The 25,050-nt window shown below is 39.2% G+C and overlaps 1 protein-coding gene across 5 annotated transcripts in view; it reads right to left on the bottom strand.

Annotated features, from left to right (window-relative positions):
* Window positions 1-25,050, bottom strand: part of LOC129705614 (coiled-coil domain-containing protein 73-like) — an 87,514-nt gene that overhangs the window by 36,479 nt on the left and 25,985 nt on the right. For 3 of the 5 annotated variants that reach the window (XM_055649238.1, XM_055649234.1, XM_055649235.1), the window contains exons 3-9: window positions 22,060-22,131; window positions 19,942-20,013; window positions 19,150-19,185; window positions 16,151-16,225; window positions 13,861-13,899; window positions 12,383-12,518; window positions 2,242-2,321 (exon numbers count right to left, since the gene is read on the bottom strand). In XM_055649238.1, coding sequence (XP_055505213.1) covers window positions 2,242-2,321; window positions 12,383-12,518; window positions 13,861-13,899; window positions 16,151-16,225; window positions 19,150-19,185; window positions 19,942-20,013; window positions 22,060-22,131 — 510 coding nt within the window. Of the gene's footprint in view, window positions 1-2,241; window positions 2,322-12,382; window positions 12,519-13,860; window positions 13,900-16,150; window positions 16,226-19,149; window positions 19,186-19,941; window positions 20,014-21,111; window positions 21,227-22,059; window positions 22,132-25,050 lie in introns of those variants that run through there. The other 2 variants (XM_055649237.1, XM_055649236.1) reach the window with 2 other exon arrangements.

Genomic DNA, 25,050 nt, shown 5'->3' with positions numbered 1-25,050 from the left:
ATGCTCTTCTGTAGCTATGCTGTAATTTTACGGTTATAAAAACCCATGGTAATCTATTTCCATCAAAGGCAAAAAAATTAACATCCTCAAATAAGATGATAAAGCTAACTTGGGTGATAATCAGCAGAGCTGTGCCAGCTGCCCATACTTCATGGGGCCAGATGCAGAGATCCGATCAAGCTGACTGTCGTCACTTTAGAGGAAAGTAAGGCCACAGCAGTTAAGTCTCAAGCAATGAACTATTGAGGCCTCACTGGGCACACCACTCCACCCCTCCCTGGAAAGCCTTCAGCAGAAGCTTCATCACCCATGAAAACCTACAGTCTAAAGGGGGCATTTAAACCATTAAAATGGTGGTACATTTTAAAGAAATAAGAATTATTTAAAAGTGGGTCCTAAAATTAATTAATTCAAAGCACTAAGAAATAATTAACCACATCAACATAAATTAAGTGAAAAAGATAGCAAGACCTATTCAAATTAATTGGGTCTCCAGTCCAATGTCAGGTTGACTGGATTTGATCGCAAAGGTGGACTTCCCAGTGTAACGAAGCAGACTCCAAGCTAGACAGGACCCTGCCTATGGACTCCTCATGGAATCCAGTTATGAAGCAGGGTGACACATACAGCAGTCAACACTTCCAAATTTATAAAGTATCCACACCTGTTAACAGATCCTGCTGTTCCTTTCAGGACCAGTGGTCACAGCTAGTATGATTTGACCCAACGGAATTAGATGGCGCAGAAGGCCAATTCTGTCTGTGACAATTAGAAATTATAAAAATTCTTTCATAGAAAGAGTTATTTGAATGTGGAATACTTTCCTTCAAATATTAATGACAAATTAAGTACAGAATTTAGAAAAGTAATTTCAATTGGGAATCAAAGAGCAATTAATCTGGAAAATCGACTTGTTTAGGTACTGGAAATAAGGTTCAAATAGCCCCTTACAATGTTTGTAAATATAGATCCAGATAGAAAATAGAAAATTTCTTAAAGACAAGCCCTAAATTGTACAATGTATGTCTCATTTGACAGAAAATATTTTCTTAAAACATTGTTTGAAGGACTGTCTCCATAAAATTTAATCTGGATAATCTCCCAATTGATCTTGAGTGAAAATATTTAATGTATTTCATGAACGGCAAACAATTCTATTAGTTTCTACAACAAATAATAAAATTAAGCATATAATTTAGTTCAGACCTTCAAGACCCCATTCTATGAGATCACAAGTGATCTGCGTCCTAACTCCAAATATTTACCTTTGCCCAAAACCTGAGTCTGTTTGACTAACATTTGTAGGTTTTAATAATTTTCATTAACATGTGTGTCTCCTGCACAAATGCTGACTTACTTACTGAGGTTTCTTACCGAATTGTCTACTATTGTTTCATTGCTGCAGCATTTTTAGCTAAGGGCAGGAGCCGAGAGATGTTAATTTCACTGTAAAGTCCTGCACTGCTGTACACTGGAGAATTTACCACAGCGGTAACCATAGTAATTAACCATTGTTAATTCCTATAACAATGTCAGAACAAAATATCAATGCTAACTTTAGATGATGTATTCCATGAGCAATTTAAATAAATGCACTATTATAATTTTGTAGGTCATTGTTAAAATCCTTTTTAGCCCCCTCTGTGCATCTGACACAATCTACTTATTCATTGCAACCTGATGTATTGCTCCACTGACACACTTTGCCAAAGTTAAGGAATGCAAGTCCTCCCTTGTGATTCCTCATTCTATAAGATGCACGTAACTTTTACATGCCAATTGGTGGTTAGTTTATAGCTAACACCGTAAAAAAGTACTAAAAGTCCATTAACATGAAAATAAAGTAATAAAAAGGAGAAAATAAGTGGCAGAGAATGACAGGGTTGAGAAAGTTTATTTTATAATGAAATCAAAGAAATAGGTAGAACTGCATGCAGTTCAATGGTTCATATATATCACTGCCTTAACTCAGAAAAAAAGTTACTCTATCACTGTTTCTTACATCAAGAATGTTATCACTACTGTAAAAATTCCTCAATTATTACATAGACATTGTAAATCACTTTTGAAGATTTTCTGGCAACCATTTCTCATGAAATCATAGCCACATTCTGAAAGAATCCATTTCCAACATTAGTAATATTAAACAGAATAAATCTTCTCAATTATATTTAAGATGTAAGAAGATGAACTGTTAATCCATCCCCCTTTAGGAGTTCAATGGTGCCATATTTTACTTGCCTGTTTTAAGTCATGTATAGCATTCTCCTGATTTTTATTCACAGTCATTAGCTTCTTGTTCAATCTTGTTGCTTCATCCACTGTAACAAAAAGTCTTTTGAAAAATCACGAAAAAAATGACATGCTAATCTGAAAGATAATCCTCTTTTAGACATTTTTTATCTAGTGTATAACTGTGTGCCCTTGTTAAATTTGATAGGCTTTATAAAAAGTATTTTCAAGGTAACTGGAATTGATTTCATTCCTTCCACAGCTATCTAAGTTACACTTGGGTAATGTCATTGTTAGATTGCACTAACACGTATATCATCATGATCTTAATCAAATTCTTGTTACAGCCCTGGGTTGCTACAAATGAAAATCTGAGCTGTTAGAGAGTGGAATACTATGATTCAGTCAACATATAAGGCAAACACCCCCACATTTCAAGTGAGGAATAAGCATTTTAAGCAGATGATAATATGAAGTAATGAGGAATGCTTGGGGCTAGGGATTAGTTCTGTTGATGTCTCAAAAGAGAATAGCACAAATATAAGAGTGAAAAAGCCCCCTTATCCATGTTTAACTAATTTCTGCTAGTTTAGCAATGCTTTGGCTTCTTTGCCACTTGATCGGGGTCAATGATAGCATAATAGAATAATCTCATCACAACTCACAGTTTAAGAATCACATTTAAAAAAATCGATTTTCACAACGTCCAAATAGTAACTTCTTCAGATGCTTGCAAATCAGGGGTTATATACAAAGCATCTGTCTGGATTTGAAGTTGAGAGGCAGTCTCAAATAGATGACTGCCTTAAAATATCACCATATAAAGTCAAATTCATCTCATATATGATGTCCTGTCAATAACCTCTCCATCCTCTAGCAAGTATAAGATCAATTGGGAAAAATACATACATGTGCAAATACCAGATGAAATATGGGAGGAAAGCCTCAAACATATACATAGGTGCTCAAACAATGCTAGACACTGCCTCATACAGTTCAAAATTATACATAGACTTCACTTCTCCAAGGCAAAATTACACAGTATATATCCAAATGTTTCTCCTACTTGTGTTAAATGTCACTCCTCAGATGCTATTCTTTTTCATAACTTTGTATCGTGCCCTAAACTCACCTCTTTCTGGTCTGATATATTTAATAATATCTCAGACATTCTTAACATCCCATTAAACCCAGAGCCCTTATTAATCATCTTCGGGGTATCTGAAACATCAAGACAACTCACAACTGTTCAACGACAATTCCTCTCCTACTATCTCATTACAGCAAAGAAACTACTGCTCATGTCATGGAAAAAAAAATAGCTCCCAATTTCAGAATGTGGCTTCATGACTTGACCAGTACATTACATTTAGAAAGAATAAGATATGTTCTAAAGGATAGAGTCAACCAATTTAATAAAATCTGGCAACCCTTTATGTCATTTCTTGCACAGAAGAATATTGACACATAACACAAACCCATCTACACTCTAAACCATCCATTTTAATGAAATTATGAGTGAGGGATAGAAGACAAGAGAGTTAGAAGCTTTAGAAACAAGAGTCTTCACAAAGAATTATTGCACTGAACAGCTCCCTATGTACTGTAGTCGCCTTCTGCACTTTATTTATTTATTTATTTATTTTTATTATCTACTCCCCCCGCCCATTATTTATTTATTTATTTGTGTGGTTTTTTTATGTTATTTTATAAACATGCCCGTCCATATTGTTTGTATAATACTCAAGGGTTCTGTTTTGATATGTACATTTGGAAAAAATGAGCTTGGATATGGCTACATAATCTGTACCCATTTTTTTGATGGCTCAATAAAATTTATTATTAAAAAAAAAAGGTTTTCACAAATATAAATTACATTAAAAACAAAATTATTTAAGATTGAAAATATTTATTTATGAATGTGTATCTAATGCAAGCTTCTTTAAAAAACATTAGAATGCAAGAAATAAAAGCAGTACGAGGTCAGATGGCCCTGCAAGAGTGGTCCATCATTTTACTTCGGAGTCACGTGAGTGACTACGTGAAGAACCCCGCCAGGACGCATGCGTGTCATATCGCTACACGCATTGCGAAACGTCAGACGCGGTGGAAGGACGTTCCCCCGCGGCGGCAGTTTAAAAGCCGCTAATTGCAGGTAAGCGTTTACTCTGCGGTCTTTTTTGTTCCCATTTCCAACTACAGGTAGGAAAATGGAGAAAACAAAGAAGACAAGGGCTGCGACAAAGCTGGCGAGGGAGGACCACGGAGTAGCGGGAAGCCAGCAACAGCAGCTAACGGCACTTGGATCAACCGTAGTGGGATCAGCTGTGCCCGATGTCGCCTCCGCACCGGCCAAATTCACGCGGCAAAACTAACAAGGTCGTGGACTCAGAGGAATCCGACTTTGAACCACCACGGGCGGCCAGCAACCGAGAGCGCTGGACCCGAATGGAGCGGTGTATGGAGCATTTGCTCCAACGTGACAGACTCCGGGATATGGAGTCGGGTCACTGTGGGCCCTATGGTAAACCCACAGCAGTACCTTTTCAAGGGCTGCACAGTGTTTCTACCTCATCGGAGGGGAGCACTGCGGGTCAGTGCTGGGCTGACCTGGAAGAGGGGGCCGCAGAAGAAAAGACAAGTGTGCATGGGGTGCAGGAAAAAGAGAACTTACTGGACATGGTGGCCAATTTTATACAGCCGGAACAGACTGGACAAAATCTGGAGCCAAAGCTTGCTGCCAGTATAGACTACATGTCTTTAAACCAGTTACAAGAGCAGGCTGTACTGGACACCACAGGAAGACACCTGGCACCGGGCAATTGCATATCTCTGAACGTTCCAATAGTTAACAACTGTATATGGAAACACATTGGAACAGGAGTCAGGAGCATGGATGTAAAATTGCAAAAAGTACTGAAAGTACTGACCGCAGGGATAACAGCATTTGCCCGTACAGTGGACGACAGGGAAATGTCCCAGGATCAACAAGATGCACTGGCACTATTCTGCAACACCCAGCATGAAATAAATAACATCAGGAAAAGTGCCATTCAACCCACACTGAACCCAAAATTCGCGGGACTGTGCAAACCTGGGACCACAAAACCACCCATACTCTTGTTCGGAGGCAACCTATCGAAGCAGGTAAAAGAGCTCGATGAGGAAGCCAAAACCTTGGGGTTAATAAAAGGAACACCAACAAAAACCCACTACAGCCAAAGACAGCATCCCTACGCACCCACCAGCAGAACTGGTGAAAGCTCGAAGGCACGGTATTTCAAACATGAGTCTTTTTTAGGCCATGGCCCAGGCCGGCCTTCTTGGAAGATGCGGGGAACCCCAACGCCAACCAAACCGAAAAACCAGGCACCAGCGCAACAACAACAGCGGAAAAACTACAAAAAGAAGTAAACCTGCCACTGGTAACAATGGAGGTAGGTGGGTCTGGTTCCCTAAAAAATATGGAGAGCATGGAGGTTGAGGGGAGACTACACTGGTTTTTGAATGCATGGAGCATATTAACAACCGATACTTACATCTTAAGCAGTATCCAAGGATATACAATAGAGTTTATACACAAGTACAGCCCTCCAGTTCAACATATACCAAACCGAGTGTTCATGCTCTCTGATAAAGAAAAATTAGAGGCACAAGCTGAACTGGAGCGGCTCAACATAAAAGGTGTAATTGAGATAACACAACACGAACCATTAGAATTCGTGTCCAATATTTTTACCAAAATCAAAAAAGATGGTGGTTGTCGCATCATCATCGATCTAACAAAATTGAATACATTTGTACAATATATTCACTTTAAAATGGAAACCTTTGTTACTGCTAAACAATTAATTTCCAAAGGTTACTTCATGGCCAGCATCGAATTAAAAGATGCTTACTATACAGTGCCTATACGAGGTGGCCACAGATGTTACTTAAAATTCAACTGGATGGGAAAAAATCTGACAGTATAAAGCACTGCCAAATGGGCTATCATCAGCCCCCAGGCTGTTCCCAAAAATTTTAAAACCAGCCCTAACATTTCAACGGAAACGTAAACACATAGTTATGGCATATTTAGATGACATACTCATTGTGGGCAAAACTTTGGAATTGGCCATACAGACTGTAACAGCCACAAAACAGCTATTTGAAAAACTGGGATTTATCATCCATCCAGTTAAATCTAAACTAACGCCGTCCACCACTATGGATTATTTGGGGTTCACCATTGACTCAGTTCACATGATGGTGACACTACCTAAGGGAAAGGCTAGAGATTTAATAGAGGCTTGCAATAACCTCATTGACATCAGAAAACCATCCATCAGATTGGTAGCAAAAGTAATTGCTAAAATAGTGGCTGCTTTCCCAGCCACACAATTTGGACCTCTACATTACCAAAACTTACAGAGAGCAAAAATACAAGCACTCAAAATTAATGCAGGTCACTTTGACAGACCTATGAGACTACCAATCCAAGCCAAAACGGAACTAATATGGTGGATAGACAACATTTGGGTTTGTTCAAACCCAATCATTGTCAGTAACCCTTCCATTTCACTACAATCTGATGCCAGTGCACTTGGGTGGGGAGCCACCAATACCATCACCAGCTGTGGAGGGAGATGGACTGCACAGGAGGCATCTTTCTTACTCACACTGGGCATAAACTACTTGGAAATGTTGGGTGCATTCCATGGCCTAAAGTCATATTGTACTGGGTCATATCACTAGCATGTTCGACTACAAATAGACAACACCACCGTGGTAGCATACATTAACCACATGGGTGGAAACAAATCGATATCATGTGACAATCTGGCTAACTCAATTTGGCAATGGTGCATCCAAAGAGATATTTGGATATCAGCCACTTACCTACCAGGGAGACTAAATTTAGTGGCAGACACCAGGTCACGCAAATTTAATGAAAACACCGAATGGATGTTGAACAAAATAATATTTGCTGATATTACAGCAAAATATGGAATACCAGATATCGATCTATTCGCATCCAGACTAAACAACCAGATACCAAACTATGTTTCATGGGAACCAGACCCTGGGGCAGCAGCAACAGATGCATTTTCGCTGCATTGGGGGAAATTGTTTATTTACGCATTCCCTCCTTTCTGCCTCATCAGTCGGGTATTAAGGAAAATACAACAAGACTCTGCGTCTGGTATTTTGGTAGTACCCGATTGGCCTACACAACCATGGTTCCCAGTGGTGCAAAACATGGTGTTAGAACCATGTATTACCATCCCACATAGACCAGACTTATTGCTACATCCCGTAACAGGGGATATCCACCCATGCCATAAATATTTGAACCTATTAATTTGTAGAGTTTAAAAACACCACTTCTACAACTGGGACTAACGGACCGAATAGCGAACATGATCTCGGCGGCCCAAAGACAATCGACTAAAAAACAGTATCTGGTCTACATCAGGAAGTGGGAAATGTACTGCCATAAAAACAACATCACCAACAGAAACATGAACATCCCGTCTGTTCTGGAATATCTGGCAGGCCTCCACTATGATGAGGGGCTCAGTTACAGTGCCATCAACAGCGCCAGAAGTGCCCGGTCGACTTACCTATGGCAAGGGACAGAGCGTTACTCTGTAGGGACTCACCCACTGGTAACAAAGCTCATGAGGGGAATTTTTAATACTAATCCCCCAAAAACCAGGCACTCCCAAATTTGGGATGTAAGCATTGTCCTGAAGACGCTCAGAAACTGGTCTCCAGCATCAGCTCTGTCTCTACACAGACTGACTTTAAAAACAGTCATGTTAATGGCATTAGTCACGGCACAGAGGGTATAGTCACTGCATAAACTCAGACTGGACAACACGACTTCCTCACCTGACAATATTACGTTCCACATCTACGAGCTAGTAAAGCAGGACAGGGATCAGCAGGCCTCAATATACTATTTAGGTCATACCCTACAGATGACCGTCTCTGTGTAGTTAGACACCTGTCATTATACATAGAGAAAACTAAAATCCTAAGAGGCAATGAGAAGGGACTTCTGATCAGCCACAAGCAACCTCACAAAAGAGTGACAGTCCAGACCATCTCAAGATGGCTGAAACACGTGCTTACACAGGCTGGGGTGGATACTAACATTTTTAAATCTCATTCCACCAGGGCTGCAGCTACATCGGCAGCAATACAATTGGATGTGCCCATGGACCAAGTCCTCGAAGCAGCAGGATGGTCAGGGGAACGAACATTCCAATTATTTTACAATAAACCAGTAATGAAAACTGGAACAGTCAGTTTTGATAGAGAGAAAAAATTTAAGTTCTGTAAATTAATTCAGAAACCCATAAAAGGGTCATGGATAATTTGTGTTAATGAATTTTATGATTTCAATATCGAATTCATGTCCGAATTATGTTAACACTATTCCTCCTACAGTCAAGGCAGACGTGATGCATGGACTCGTTTCCACGGCATGAAATGCTATAGGTCAGATAGGGCAGATGAGAAGCTTTTTTAAGGATTGGTGAATCTCTGGAACTCTCTGCCACAGAGGGTAGTTTGAGGCCAATTCACAGAGCTTTAAAATCTTCACGTGGTCACTCACCTGACTCCGAAGTAAAATAGTAAGATTAAACGAGAACTTACCAGTTTGAAGTTTGATCTGGATTTTATGACGAGTTACGGTGAGGGATTACGTGCCCTCCGCTCCCATCCTTGATCACATACTTAACTGGTATCTCTTCTCTAATCTTACTATGTTTAGTCATTACAGTTGTCTGTGATTTCACACCGCTGCTTTGAAGAATGACACGCATGCGTCCTGGTGGGGTTCTTCACGTAATCCCTCATCGTAACTCCTCATAAAATACAGATCAAACTTCAAACTGGTAAGTTCTCGTTTAATCTTACTATTCATCAAGATCATGGCTAATCCTTCACCTCAACACCATTTCCCATCATTATGCTCATATCCCTTGGTTCCCTTAATGCCCAGAAATCCTACAGAATGAATTTAATTACAACTTCCATAGTCATCCAAAGTAACAAATTCCAAAAGTTCACCACTCTTCTGAGTGAATAAATTTCTCCTCATCTCAATGAAGGCTTTCTAAACTAATGGTCACCAAAGGCCCAGGCTCCTTTGGGAGAATGATCCCCAAATTCTCCCATTCCAATCAATTTTGATCACACTATTTATGAAAAATCAAGATATTTAAAAGGATTCCTGAAGGAATAACCACCCACATTTTTGTTAACAACAAAAGAATAATCAAAACAGCAGGTGAGCTATTAGGTGAACTCAAAGTGATTCAACTCCAGGTGACAGAATTGATGTAGGAACCATGGCTTCCAAGTTCAGCCTTCCTAACGTGCAGAATGACAAGTAGGACTTTCACAGTGAATGATATGGTCATGGGACATGTTGTAGTACAGAGAGATCTAGGTGCTCAAGTACTTAGCTCTCTGAAAGGTTGACAGGGTGGTGAAGAAGGCACTTAGCTTGTTAGCCTTCATCAGTAATGCTATTGACGGTGTCTGATGGTGGGGCCGTTGCAATGGCGGCAGCCCTGTCAGCAGCGCGTTAGTTTTTTCAGCTTTTTTAATTTTTTTTAGTATGTTTTAAAGTATGTTTTTAATGGTTCTTGTGTGTTTTGTGTGGGGGGTGGTGTGGGGGAAACCGTTTTGGCCGCCTTCTCCATGGAGAGGCGACTTTTTCCAGGTCGCCTCCCCCGTGGCCTAACAGCAAGGATCGGGCGGCCTTTCCCGGAGACGCGCCCGGGGCTTCAGCGGCGGGCGCAGCGTGGACTCTCGGCATGGAGCGGGTGAGCCCTCACTGGGGCTTGCTGGAGGGGAGCGCTCCGTTTCGCTGGCCCGGGGCAGCCGGCAGCCTGAAGCCGCGGTCTGCACAGTTCCAGCTGGCGCGGCGTCCGCAGCCCGGGATCCCTCGTGGGGGACCCGGGGGAAGAAGAAGCCATCACTGCCGGCCCGCGGCCAACTTCTACCGCGGACGCGGTGGCGACTTACCATCAGAGGGGGGCTTCGACCGCCGGCCCTGCGGTCTGCGGTGCTTCTGGCTGCGGCGCGGCAGGAACTTTAAACTTTAAATCTTCGACCGCCGGCCTGCAGCCTACACCAACTAAAGCCGCGGTCTCCGGTGGGGAAGAGCCGACTCTGAACTTACCTGGACTTGTACCTTGTCCTTTTACCATCGGTTGCGGAGGGTTGAGGTCCTGACCACGGGGGATAATGGAGGAGAACTGGCCAAATTGTGTGCCTTCCACTACAGTGATGAATGCTGTGGTGGATGTTTATGTAAAATATTTATTGTGTTTTTGTGTGTGTTCTTTATAATTGTACTGCTGCTGACATATTCATTTCACTTGCACTTATGTGCAATGTGACAAATAAACCGTATTGTATTGTATTGTATTGTATTGTATTGTATTGTATTGAGTACCGGAATTGGTTCATTTTGTTGTAGTTATACAAGACATCAGTGAGATCAGACTAGGGAATGAGCCCCAACAGTTAAAAATGTATAGTACAAGGGAAAATTTTGTTCTGTATCCTTAACTCAGCATTGACAAGAATCCAAACAAGTCTTAGCTGTTGTACGCATTTTGAGTTGGTCTAAGAAAATCTGCAACCAAGTCTTGTTATAAAGGCAGCAGAAATGAAAAAGGATATAATCCACAGAACATTCACTGCTCTGCCCTTAAGCATAAGGCAACATAAACCAGTAGGCCAACAATCAAAACATAAATTATAGTAGAGCCTGCCAGAAGGCAGCAGGCTCTAATCTGTTTTACAACTGCTTGAGATTTTTCAACATTACTGTTTAGACAGTTCAGGGCTGATGGACTGGCAAGCATGCAAGCAATGATGATTCACACTGTCCGATAGACAATTATTATGCCAAGTGGCAAGTGGCTCATTTACACTGATATTTCGGCAGCCCTCAGATATTTTATTGTACTGCACTGGTGATTTAGAGTTTATAGAGGCTGCATCAGTTGCTTCAGTTATCTCTACTCCAATGTATTTTAAATTGCAGGAGATGGTCTTTTCCTATATCTCTAAAATCTCTGAAGAAGATTACTGACTCGAAATGTCACCTATCCTTGTTCTCCAAAGATGCTGTTTGACTCGCTGAGTTACTCCAGCACTTTGTGTCTTTTTTTCCGCTATCAAAGAGGAGGTGGTGATGTAAATGTTCCGCACTGATTTTGTCAGATCGAGGATCGAGAAGATCGAGATGTCAAGGATCGAGTTACAAAGGGAGGTAGCGAGGACCAGGCCTTGGAGCTTGGTGATGAGTTTGATGGGACCAACAATGATGAATGCGAAACTCGATCAACAACTGCCTGACGTATGTGTTCCAGTAATCCAGGGGTTGGCAACCTTTTCTGCCAGGGGCCAGGACATATGACTGTGAGCGGTTTGCGGGCCACATCTATCACGTGTACACATGGATCCCACCCCCTTCCCGCCCCGGAGGGCAGGCATCAAATCACGTTCACATAGATGCTGCCCCTTCGAGGATGCCACCCGGGGCACTGAGCACAAATATCATACTCACTCATCCCCATCCTACTCACAACACCTATCCCGACAGTGAAGCCCAGACACAGGTGTGCCACCGTGCAGGCGGCTTTGCACAGGATGCGGTACAGCTAAATCACCTTCCAGGTACCAGAGGTACCAAATGCTGGAGAAACTCACTCCAGCACTTTTTTTCTACCATCGATTTTTCCAGCATCTGAAGTTCTTTCTTAAACATTCCCGGTACTGGAGATGATGTAAGTCTACGGGCCGGATGATTGAGGAAAAAAAACAGCTGTGGGCCGGATGATTTTGGGTTACGGGCCGGATTCGGCCCATGGGCCATAGGTTGCCAACCCCTGCAGTAATCCATATGTTCCAGAACAGAGTGGAGAACCAGTGAGATAGCATCTACTGCTTACCTGTTGCAGCAACAGGCAAATTGCAACATATCGCACCAGCACAATTTTTAACTTAAGATGATTCATATAGACTGATAACTTTTAACTTTCTTACTTGATCTCAAAATGTATCATGTTATTTTCAGTATACTAATTAAATTAGATGGAGGAATATGTTGTGTTGATATATAACGTTTATTTACCATTCTGCTCTAGCTTTCCATGAGCTTGTATGACTAACCCACACTGATGACTTATTGCTGCAAACCGTTTCTCAACTTTACTCAGTTGACTAAGCTGGTTATCCTTTGCTATGTTCTGCAAACGTACTTTTTGCTCCTGGAAAACAAAAGATAAAAATGCATCCAAACACTATTGCTAGTACAATTTTAAAGATAGTATAAACATTCCCGACGATAATATAATTTCAGTTCAGTTCAGTTTAGTTTATTGTCACGTGTACCGAGGTACAGTGAAGCTTTTGTTGCGTGTTAACCAGTCAGCGGAAAGGCATACATGATTATAATCCAGCCATTTACAGTGTATAGATACATGATAAGGGAATAACGTTTAGTGCAAGGTAAAGCCAGTAAAGTCTGATCAAAGATAGTCCGAGGGTCACCAATGAGGGAGATAGTAGTTCAGGACGGCTCTCTAGTTGTAATAGGATGAATCAGCAGCCTGATAACAGTGGTAATATATTACCACACTCAGATTTGGTGAGGCCTCAGGTACATTGAAATGTACCAAGAAGGATTTGAAAAGCAAGGCCAGCAATGATCAGGACTGGGATAAGAAGATTGCAGTATGGGTAAGAAGATTACGAATAATAAAGTTTATAAACCTGCATGTATACAATGTTGTTAAACTGATTCCAAGGTATTCTGCTGAAATTTAGGAAAACAAAAACAACCGAGCAGGAGTTTATAAAAAGGAATGATTGAAAAGGTGGTCACTGAGATCAGTGAGACGGAGAGGTTTACAGAGGGAATGCCAGAGCATTAGGCATGACCACTAATGATAGGCAGTGGAGTATGCACTGAAGATCAGAGATAGAATATGGGACTGCAGGGTGAGGAGCAAGACCCAGAAAGGATCTGACCTTGAGAATTAAGAATTTTACAAACAAATTTATAAAAAGGTTATCAGTATTTACTGCCTGAAATAAGTTGAACAATCAGTTATCTGCCATTGAAGCTATACTTGACCTTTCTGTACTGGGCCTCCTCCATTGTCAGAATGAGGCCCAGCGCAAATTGAAGGAACAGCACCTCATATTTTGCTTGGGTAGCTTACACCCCCAGAGGTATGAACATTGACTTCTCCAACTTCAAATAGCCCTTGCTGTCCCTCACTCTCCATCCCCTCCCCCTTCCCAGTTCTCCCACCAGTCTTAATGTGTCCAAGTACATCCTATCTCTGTCCCACCCACTCCCCTGACATCAGTCTGAAGAAGGGTCTCGACTCAAAACATCACCCATTCCTTCTCTCCAGAGATGCTGCCTGTCCCGCTGAGTTACTCTAGCATTTTGTGTCTACTCTCTCTTGCAGTGTTTGAGGTCACAGCTACTGCTTTCCTCTTACCTATTAGTGTTGGCCTATCTCATTAATATTTTCTACCTGCAACTCCTCAACCTCTCCATGTGTCCTGACAATGACTGGACAGCAAAGTGTTCCTTACCAGCTCACTCAGTTTCTTCTCCAGATTATACTTGGAAACCTACAGAGACAGTGTTAATAATTATGTAGATTGAAAATAACCAAGAAAAACAAAGAAATGCAATTGTTCAAAAGCTGTCACAAAATCATTTCAAAAACTACAAGCACAATGTGATTCATCATAATCTATTTAATATATATTTTGTAATGTACTGCAAAACATCGAGGAAAGACACACATAACACCAAGAAAAAACATATGGCATAAAAATATTTATCTCTCAATACTATTATCCTTTTCTATAGTTAATATGACTGCAACACAATACTTAACGTACACCTTCTAAATATATTATAATAAAATGCTCGAATTCAGGAGACAATTTGAAGCATGAAGGTTAATTTATATTTATTACACTTCATATATTCCGAGTTGTATTTGTTGAAAGATTTATTAAAGATGCTGGCTTCCTGCTATCTCACTCAAAGTGATTTAAAGAAACCTTTGGGGACGGGCAATTCTGTAAAGCAAGTGGCACAGAATATTTCAATTTAAAATGCGAGATGAACCTTGATCCTCAAGTGAACAGCTATGTTTTGCTTACTGCATCATTGCAAAAAGCAGTTTATTTTTACAACTTCAGTATTCCATTTTTTTGTTTTCCATTCTCTGATTTAATTAAAATTCCTGTTTAAACAAAGTACTTCGTTATTTGTGTCACCTTTTGCTTGTTTTAATCATCCAGTTAATGTAGGATGTGCTTTTAAAACCAACAAAATATCTCCTCTTGCCTGACCTTTTACGCTGAGGCTGTAAGGATTTGTTTGGCTTGTTCAGTCTGTGACATAGCATAGGTGATGTATAGGATTTGCTGTGCTCTGCTGCACATGACACATAGGTATTGTAGAGCAATAAAAAGAACTCTTGGCCTTCTCTAAGTGAGATAATGGAATTTTTTACATTAAATGATATTGAGACCTATATAGATAAGACAGTATGATATTTGCCAGCACTTATGAGGTCAGTAGCATCTAGTCCAAGAGTTATTGTAAAGGTTCCAGTCATTGCCTGCATTTTGGATACAGCTTTGTTGAGAGCCAGCTGTCGAATTAACCAGGTAATCTATCCATAGAAGCACTTTGTCTCTACTTACTGTGCTTGAAGTAACTTCTATTTTATTCAGAATTTATCCATTCCTATAAAAATTAACTAAGTAAAAATATCTGGTCCTACTGTATAACATTTACTGTTAATAAATGAATTGTGTCCATGTTAATGTGAATTCTATTAATGGAGCAATATCAGCTGTCACTGTGTTAATCTGAAATTATAAGTATTGTCCATTCCAATTTTTTAATATAATTGGAAATAAAATAGCATATGAACCTGTCTGTGCACGTACGTGACCTAAGGTTGAAAAATTAGCTTCCTTAAACGTTGCAGACTTTCCTGACTAGGCTCATTTTATTTAAAAAGTTACAGTTGCTTTTGTGGCAATGTGTAACAATTGCATATTTACTATCGACCATGGAATCCTTTGTTAACAAACTCCATATAATTGGATAATATAATCGAAATGAACAAATGCACAATTTTATAATACTTGCACAATTATAAAGTACTACAAGCCTCTGGTTTAGTTGTTTCATTTTCAATTGTGTATCACTTGTGTTAACTTGTCATTGCTTAATGACAAATTATATGCAACACAACAATAAATTGTTTAAAAACAATTTTATCTTGAGTCCAACAGAATTTCCTTAAGATATTACAAAGTTTATAAACTAATCATTGTCTGTGTAACATCGAGTTTAATTTAGGAATTATTCTAATTAAATTTGAAGTTAACAGGCTATAAAATGCTTTTCAGATTAAATTCCGTCCGTCTATATTTCCTTACAACAAAGAAGGAAACCATTTGGCCCTTTCATTCCATGCTGTCTCACGAAGTATTCCCAATCACCCACTAATTTTTTCTGTTCCCCTTTCCCCCACAAATACATCAACTATTTCACCAAGCCACCCCTCTTCAGATACTGCCATCCAATTTAGGGTGACCAATTAAGAGATCCACATATCTTTGGGGTGTGGGTGGAAACCAGAACACAAAGCGGAAACCCATATGGTTGCCTGGGAGATTTTGCAAACTCGGCAGACAGCACCATATTTAGGTTTGAACCTTGGCCACTGGAGCTTTGAGGCAGCAACTCCAACATGTGTGCCATTGTGCTGCCTTTTGCTGTGTTCATTCTTATTTAATATCTCACTTGTTGCATCACTTTGAGAATGTCGAGCATTAATTCATGTGTTACCTGCAGTACTTTTAATTCTTCCTTAAGTCCATTGATTTCTCTTTCTTTTGCCTCTGAGCTAAGCTGGAATTTTCCCTACAAAGGACAATATACATTATCACATTAATCTAACCCACATGCAAAGAGAATGATTTGCATACACTGAACAAAATGAAAAATGTTTCAATTTAACATTTTAAAACCAAACATAATTTAAACATAATTCATCCAAATAGTCAATTTCTTTGTTCTAATGTGCTGTATAACTGTCATGCACACAAAGAAAATTATATAAATATTATTAGAGAAGCAGATTTTTGTGTACTTCTTTAGTACTGATATAAATATAAATTACATGAATTATCGAGTATAAGTATCCTTTTTGGTGAATAGTCACATTAAAAGCACGACACAATGAGCCGCAGGTGCTGGAATCTGCAAAAATAAACAATCTCTGTAAAAACTCAGTGGGTCAATCAGCCCCATGGGTGAAAAAGGAATGGTCAACATTTTAAGGAAACCCTGCATCAGGCCTGAGAGCGAAGAAGGGAGATAGTATGTATAAAGAGGGGAGGAGGAATGGCAAGACTGAAGAGCAAGCTGACATGGACTGAAGTGGGGTGAAGGATAATGGGCAGAAGGAGCAAGGAAAGGAGGGGAAGGGATGGAGTTGGGAGGCAGAGGCAGGTAGATGATGGATGGAGAAAAATCAGAAGATGAGAAAAAATGGAAATAGATGGAGCCATGTGAGTGGAAGGGAGGGAGAAGATTCTAGAAAGTGATAAGCAGGAACACCAAATGTTGCTGGCGCTGGAATCTGATAAGGAAGGTGATAATGGGAATCATTAGCGGATAATTCATTGGTAGATGGAATAGGTATCAGATGTAGCAGAGGAATTGAAATGGCATGAAAATGGGAGGTCGGGATGACCATTGCAAATAGAATGCCGGTGCTCTGTAAATCAGTTGCTTAGTCTGCATTTGGATCGGCAATGTAGAGAAGGCCACGTCATAATGCGACAGACAAGGTTGGAAGAGGTGCGTGAAGTTTTGCCTCATATGAAAGGATTGAAATGGTGGAGGGGTTGTAAGGTGTCCCGGATATAGGTGGAAAGGGAACTGGACGCGGGGAGGCAGGATAGTGTCAGGTATGAGGAGATAACTTCAGTGGGACAACAGCAGACAGAATAAATGGGCCTGGCAGGGCAATGCTGTTTGTGGATTTGGTTAAGAGATATAAACTGGAAGGCAGGGTTGGGGCACTATCAGATTGTGGGTTGTGATGGGAGATCTCCTGTTGTGATGAAATCTCTGATAGTGCAGAATGTGGTTGCCTGGTGTTTTGTTTCTGGTGTGGCCATGGTTCAGGAGAACATATGAGGAGGCATCTGAGAGCTACCATCTGGCCTCTGCAAGGTAGAGATCAGTCTATCAGACCATCAAGGCAATGCTTTGATCTACAGGTGAGATGACCAGGTTGGGATTGGAGTAATGTGTGTTTGTGGGCTGTTGTTGAGGTTGAAGTGGATGAAGGGATTTTGAAATTAAAAATTAAAACCACAATCCATTTCCATTATTTTTGTTTAAATTGGATAATTGTTTTGATAAAATTAATGACACAAACAATTTTGTAGATCTCCCTTCAAGATCAACATACTGATAATTAATTACCAAAATTATCATTTAGGAAAAACATGAGACCAAAATAATGGCTACAACAACAAAATAACAAATATAGAATAATCAAAAGCCAAAAGATAGAAATCAATGGAAATGTTCAGCAGAACAGGCGGTTTTCTGTGGATAGAGAGATTAAATTAATATTTCAGGTCAATGACCCTGCTTGTATACTGGGAACATTTCAAAAACAAGCTTGTTTAAACTTGTAGAGAAGAGGGAGGGATAGAAAGAACAAAGGGAATGTCTGGAGACGAAGATGGATGACACAGATTTCTGCTGAAGGGAGAGGGTGCTGCAGGCTTGTTAACGTCAGCTGGTCTGTCCAGAGGAGATGTAAATAGAGGCAGAACAGTGAAGAGAGAAGAAGGGAAAACCTGATTGAAATGTGATAACCTGATCACAGCATGAAATAATAAAGGCAGAGTGAGAGAGTGAGAGAGTGAGAGAGAGAAACAAACACACACACACTCAGGCAGAGAGATACACACAGAGGTAGACATAAGAGACAGACAGAGTCTTGAGGGCTTTCAGTCCATTTTCCCTTTTTGGATGCTGCCTGTTAACGTGGGCATTTCCACCATTTTCCATTGTTGTTACAGACATCCAGCCTTTGCCTGTTGCTTTGCATTTCAATGCCTGGCCAGTTCTAATGCAATTTTTTTTGTCTCTCAGCAGATATGGCTTGACCTGTTAGGCTTTCCTTGAATTCTCCTGCATATCAGACTTCCAGGAACAAAGTATTCTATATTTCAAAGTTCTAGCAGTTTTCCCCCCTTTCTCTACACATACAGAGCCCTCCATAATGTTTGCAACAAAGACCCATCATTTATTTATTTCCCTCTGTACTCCACAATTTGAGATTTGTAATTTAAAAAAAATCACATGTGGTTAAAGTGCACATTGTCAGATTTTAATAAAGGCCATTTACATTTTGGTTTCACCATGTAGAAATTACAGCAGTGTTTATACATAGTCCCCCCATGTCAGGGCACCATGTGTTTGGGACACAGCAATGTCATGTAAATGAAAGTAATCATGTTTATTGTTTTGTTGCATATCCTTTGCATGCAATGATTGCTTTAAGTCTGCGATGCATGGACATCACCAGTTGCTGAGATTCTCTGATGATGCTCTGCTAGGCCTGTATTGCAGCCATCTTTAGAAATTGTGGTGTACAGAGGCAAATAAGTAAATGATGGGTCTTTGTCCCAAACATTATGGAGGGCACGGTACCTCCTCCAGACAGATGTCATATAGGCAACAAAAAATTACCAAACAAATTTTATAAATCAAAAACACAATATACTTGTGTTGTTTTTAGTATTCAAAATAAGCATTACCTTTTCCTCTTCTGCGGCATTTACCTGTGTCTGAAACTGTAAGGAACATCGCCAGTTAATACAAAAAAAGCTAAAATAAGCCTATGTCATAACATCTTTCCACTTGACAGCAATTTACTCTCCAGTCTGAGGCCACTTGTAACAAAATAGCTTCAACTCCACATATTTAAAATAAGGAATTTTTGCTTTCTTCGGTGCAAATGAAGCAAGATGATTGCTGACATATTTTACCGCAAATAATTCTTAACACCATACTGTGTAAGATCCACACATCGAATAAGTACGTCTATCATTATTTTAGTTAAACTAATGTATGTGGCAAAATACTAGCTTTAAACAGTGTTGGATAGCACACAAACCCCTACAATGTCCTAAGACCGAGAGCATAAAATAAATAACGCAGTGTTGATTAGATCCTTCAAATATGAAAACAATTGGTATAACTACAGGAATTTATACAATTTTAAAACACTTTTAATCAAGGCACGTTATTGTGGATTTAAATCTATAATAGCGCATTTATGTTGAAAGCAGCAATAATTAATTGTCTTTGGTATGGCCTTATATTCATCAAAGGTAAACAATGGTAGAGTTGGCTTAAAGAAGTTACAACACATTACAACAATACAATAACAATACAAATTAAACTCCTATTAGCCAACAATATGTGCTAAATTAAATTAGAAAGCTCCTGCACCATTAGAATTTACGCATCATAAGAAGTTACTATTATATCGCAAACTGTTTCACTGTCAAAAATGTTTTCCTTAAATGATCGCAAAATAAATATACCTGTTTTTTCAGAGAAATTATGGTTTCTTCATGCTGACTGGATAGTGCATTGTATTGATGCTGTAATGATTCCTGTATTACAAATAAACATCGGTGAACCAAACTATACTATCAATTAATTAAAAAAACACCCAAAATCGATTACAATATTTGAACACAACTTTTTAAATCAATAAATCTGAATTTTTGTCCAAAAAAAAAATTAGAAATTAGAACAGTAAAATGTTTATTGCATTTCAATTGAAATACAGTTTAAAGCCAAGCTTAGATTTTTCATATAATTATTTGAATGCATTTGCAACACCTAAATAATTCTATACACCTTAGAAGCAAACAAGATCAGTATCACAATTTGCAGAATGGTTAGATGTGATTTTTTAATGTAAAGCCTACAGGGAAAGTTCATTTTCAGGGTTCAGTCATCTGCATATAAGCAGGTAAGGGCAGAAAAAAAGGGAGAATCCAAAAAGCAGATAGTTAAAATCTTCTTCATGAAATGGCTGAATATACGCATTATCTTAATAAATACTCATGTAAAATATACAAAACTACAATCTACGTTGGATTATGTCCCTGCTTGTCACTTAGTGGAATTGTTTGTCATGAGTCTTGCCAAATACATTCCAAAATATCTTAAAGTACACTGTCCATCATTAACGTTCTTTCTACCTACACATTTCTCCAGGATACAGCAATAGAATCAGAAAAAAAGCATTTCTCACATTTTATATGTGAAATAAATGATTTCTATTTAGTGAACAAATTTTACATTTTGTTCAAAATATATTGAAATATTAACCTGTTCTCCAAAGTTAACACATTGAATGTATGTGCAATTGTTTAATATCTAATTCTGTCACTATTGTCAACACATTGTGACCTCTGTATTTTACTGCCTGTATTCATTCTTCAGTGGTTTATTTCACAATTGTTATTCACCAATCATACAGCTCAAACCTCTTTCTCTCCATGTCAATTTTCTAATCAATAACATTTCAACAGAAACAAACTCTAACATGCAGTAACCATGACTGCGACATTATTAGCAACACACAAACCAAAATTAATAATGTTCCTCGGCTCGAATCCAACGAGTCCCAATACCTATCTCAGACAGCTTGCCACACCACATCGATCTCAAACATATTAAACTCCAGGTACACCCCCTACCAAGTGTTTCATGATCTTCAGCCACCCAGCCAAAGGATTTTCTGGGTCTCCGAGACAATAAAACGTGCACAAGCAGGAAGGAAAGGGAGAGAGATATGCTGTTAACAGAGGAGAAAGAAAGAAAACCTTACTGAAGCTGAGGGAGGAGAGGCACGCAAAGGCAGCCAATAAATCTGGATGCCTTCAGAGATGTTTTCAAACAAGACATATTAGGATACAGCATGAATAATTTGTTTGCACATGGTATGTTTTCTTTTCTGTACATAGTGATCAAGCCAACAACTGATATTGTTCACTGCACGAGTATCAAGTACTTTAACATGACAGACAGTTCTGGCAGTTAATCCACATTGGTTGTGGATATCACACCAGTACAATAATCTGTTCTCAATCTAATCTGGTTAGTTGTATCTTAATATTGTATGCAGAATAGACTATTTGATACAAAGATAGTGTACGAATAAATAAATGCAAAAATATAAGGTGCTACTCCTCTGATCAATTTACAGAACATGAAAGAATGACTGAGCACCAGATTACCAAAAGTCACAATAGTCATGGGGTCGTAAAGTCTGCAGCTGGGAGATTACTCAAAATCAAAGTTGTCACTAACATGTACATTTTCTATCTTAGATCAGTGTAGCACCACACCAAATAAAGTCACTAGTTGTGTCCAATGTGCTGTAACTTCCCAACAAATAATAGCGTACATAAAGGTTTTGAGGAGGCAAACAAAAGGAAATTGGATTAAAAAGAACAATCAAATAAGTAAGAAACATCATTGATTTACTTTACATGATAAGGATAATCTCCAAAACAAAACCATCACAAATCCTTTTTGGTGCTTCATTAAATGCATCAATTTAAGAAACCTTCCTCCATTTATGAAAAATATGCATTTTAAATGATTTCTAACTATACCATATTTTTTATGTGCCAATACAATACCTTTTGCCATTCTAGTTCTTGCTTCTCCAACACAAGTTTACTGATTTGTTCTTCATGCCGACTTTCTGCAGCCTAAAACATGCATAAATCAGTCCCAAAAAAACTTAGTAAAACTCTAACTTTAATTATTCAACAGTAGTCTGGTCTGCTGCATGATTTGGCAAAACAATTCAATCTGAACAGACTGTAACTATCCTTACATTTCTTCTACAAATTTGTTCTAACTTCACAAATATAATATGTTTTATCAATAAACTAGCCAATCTTCTTTATGGAACATATGGGACTTGAACATACAACAGCAGATTGCCCAGCTCCTAGCCACTGCCCGAACATGGTGGCCATACACCATGTCTCAGTTCTATGGATGAGGAGGGTCAAAAAATCTGAACATCCCCCACAGTTGGCAGATATCCTGCAAGGTAAAGCAAGTTACAAGTGAACAGTCAGCCTCGAGCAGCATATCCTGAGACTCTGACCCCAGACGTGTTTAAAACATTGTAAATAAAAACAAATTTAATAAAAGCATATCAAAATACTAACAAATAATTAATATTATTAAAATTAAAATGTTAATCATTTAATTCATTTTAACCATCCCAGCCATCTTTAGCAATATGTTGAGGGCCAGATGCAAAATGTATTCAAACCCCCTTTCTCTGCAGCATAGTCTTCCTCTGCCACCGGGTTCAACAATAAAATTCCAAGAAATCGAAGGAACAAAATATTGTTTGGCAATGGTCCCCTTAGGGAAACCTCCAGCTATCAGGTGGCACGATTTGTCCTAAAATCCAGATCAACACCAGTACAAATTCTGAGAAAGGACATCTCATTTGCAGGTGTCAGCCTTTGAAGAAGGTTGTATCTGTTTATTTGTATGGATGTCAAGAGACTCCACTGTACTATTTGAAAAATAATAGATATCTTCTGAAGAGTGATCAATATTTTTGCCACAATCACCTGGTCACAAGACATTATTCAGGCTTTTATCTAGAATCCTGCTATATGTCCAATGGTTGCCATTTTCACCTGACAGCATCACTGGCTGGACATCAATCCCTTATCTGGAAAATGCACTGGACCTTCCCAATTTCTTCATTCACATAAAAGGATAATTGGATATCTTTCATGTCATTAAGTTACTCAAGGTCCGGTTCTTAAAATAACTGCACAAATTAAAGAACAACAACTTAAAGGTAGTAGACAAGATACAACCACAAACGGTTTCCTTAAAGAGTGGTTTGTAACTATGCCTTTAAATAATTAAGGAATAATTTTCCAAAGATTTTGCGATAATGGGTCATCATTTGTTCCTGTGGAATATTTTTGAATGCATCAAATGTATGGAACGTTGCAGTTTGACTTTTACCACTGATTTTCAACCATCTAGTTCCAATGAACATAACAGATGTTGCTAAAGTGGCAAGGAGGAATTTCCACCAGTGATAATAATTTCAATCCAGCTATTTTAATGAAATATTCAAATGCTGCAACTCGTTCCCAAATTGAAACGCCATTTGGGTAAATATACACACATTCCCTTAATACGATAGTAATAAGTTTTCATAATTATTCAATAATGGTTACGATAAATCTCCATGAACCATCAATGTCAATAAGTTAGTGGTAAAGGCAACACAAACAAATCAAAAAAGAGAAATGGGAAACCAACAATTCTCTCATTAGGTAATCTGCCACATGATTCCAATGTACCAAAGTGAGTAGTTGATTATATTGCAATGTGGAATAGTTCCGGACTCACTTACTATTTTAAACCTTAGATCAGCATAAGTAATACCATGACATCTCCAAACACATTTGCCTCTTTTAAGGATTGCTCCACCCCTCTACCATCGATTAAGTGACCTGATCCAACACATTGAAATGCAATGGTGTAGCCAAGTGAAAAATCAGGCAGCTGGCTATTAGCTTCATAAGTTCATAAGTGACAGGAGCAGAATTCGGCCATTCAGCCCTTCGAGACTACTCCGCCATTCAATCATGACTGATCTATCTCTCCCTCCTAACCCCATTCTCCTGCCTTTTCCCCATAACCCCCGACACCTGTACTAATCAAAAATCTATCTATCTCTGCCTTAAACATATCCATTGACTTGGCTTCCACAGCCTTCTGTGGCAATGAATTCCACAGGTTCATCACCTTCAGACTAAAAAAAATCCTCCTCATTTCCTTCCTAAAGGAACGTCCTTTAATGACCTCTGGTCCTAGACTCTCCCACTAGTGGAAACATCTTCTCCACATCCACTCTATCCAGGCCTTTCACTATTCGGTAAGTTTATGAGGTCCCCATCATCCTTCTAAACTCCAGCGAGTAAAGGCCCAATGCCATTAAATGCTCAGTAAGTGTTGACCCACTCAATCCTGGGATAATTCTTGTAAACCTCCAGAGCCAGCACATCCTTCCTCAAATATGGCCCAAAATTGCTCACAATAATCCAAATGCAACCTGACCAGTGCCTTATAGAGTCTCAGCTTCCAATCTACCAATGCCTTACATTTTTTGGGATTTGAATATCTCTGTACACGACTTCCATTCTACTATCTCTCCATGAATATTTTTCTTATCCAGTTCTGGTCTCTTGAATTCCTCCACTTTCCTTGCTCCAAACCTGATAATGTCGTCAACAATTTAAGTCCTAAACTCTGGAACAATACTACAAATGGAGATGCAACAAATTGCAGATGCTGGAATCTTGTGATAAAATACAACTGCTGGAGGAACTGTGGAGGGAAATGGGCAGACAACATTTCGGGTCAACAACGTTCTTCCGGACGTCCAGAAGAAGGATCCCGACCTGAAACATTGCCTGTCCATTTTCCTCTACAGATGTTGCCAGATCGCTGAGTTCCAGCAGTTTGTTTTTTACTGCAAGTGGAATTTTTTTAAACTGCTCCCTTTAATTGCAATGCTTCATGCATTAAAATGTTCCTCACCATACAGAGTGATCAAATATGGCTAAAAAATGTAA

Source organism: Leucoraja erinacea, chromosome 18, assembly GCF_028641065.1.
Source record: "Leucoraja erinacea ecotype New England chromosome 18, Leri_hhj_1, whole genome shotgun sequence".
Taxonomy (NCBI): domain Eukaryota; kingdom Metazoa; phylum Chordata; class Chondrichthyes; order Rajiformes; family Rajidae; genus Leucoraja; species Leucoraja erinaceus.
The sequence above is the reverse complement of the archived record's forward strand: the minus strand, read 5'-3'. Positions and strand labels throughout refer to the sequence as shown.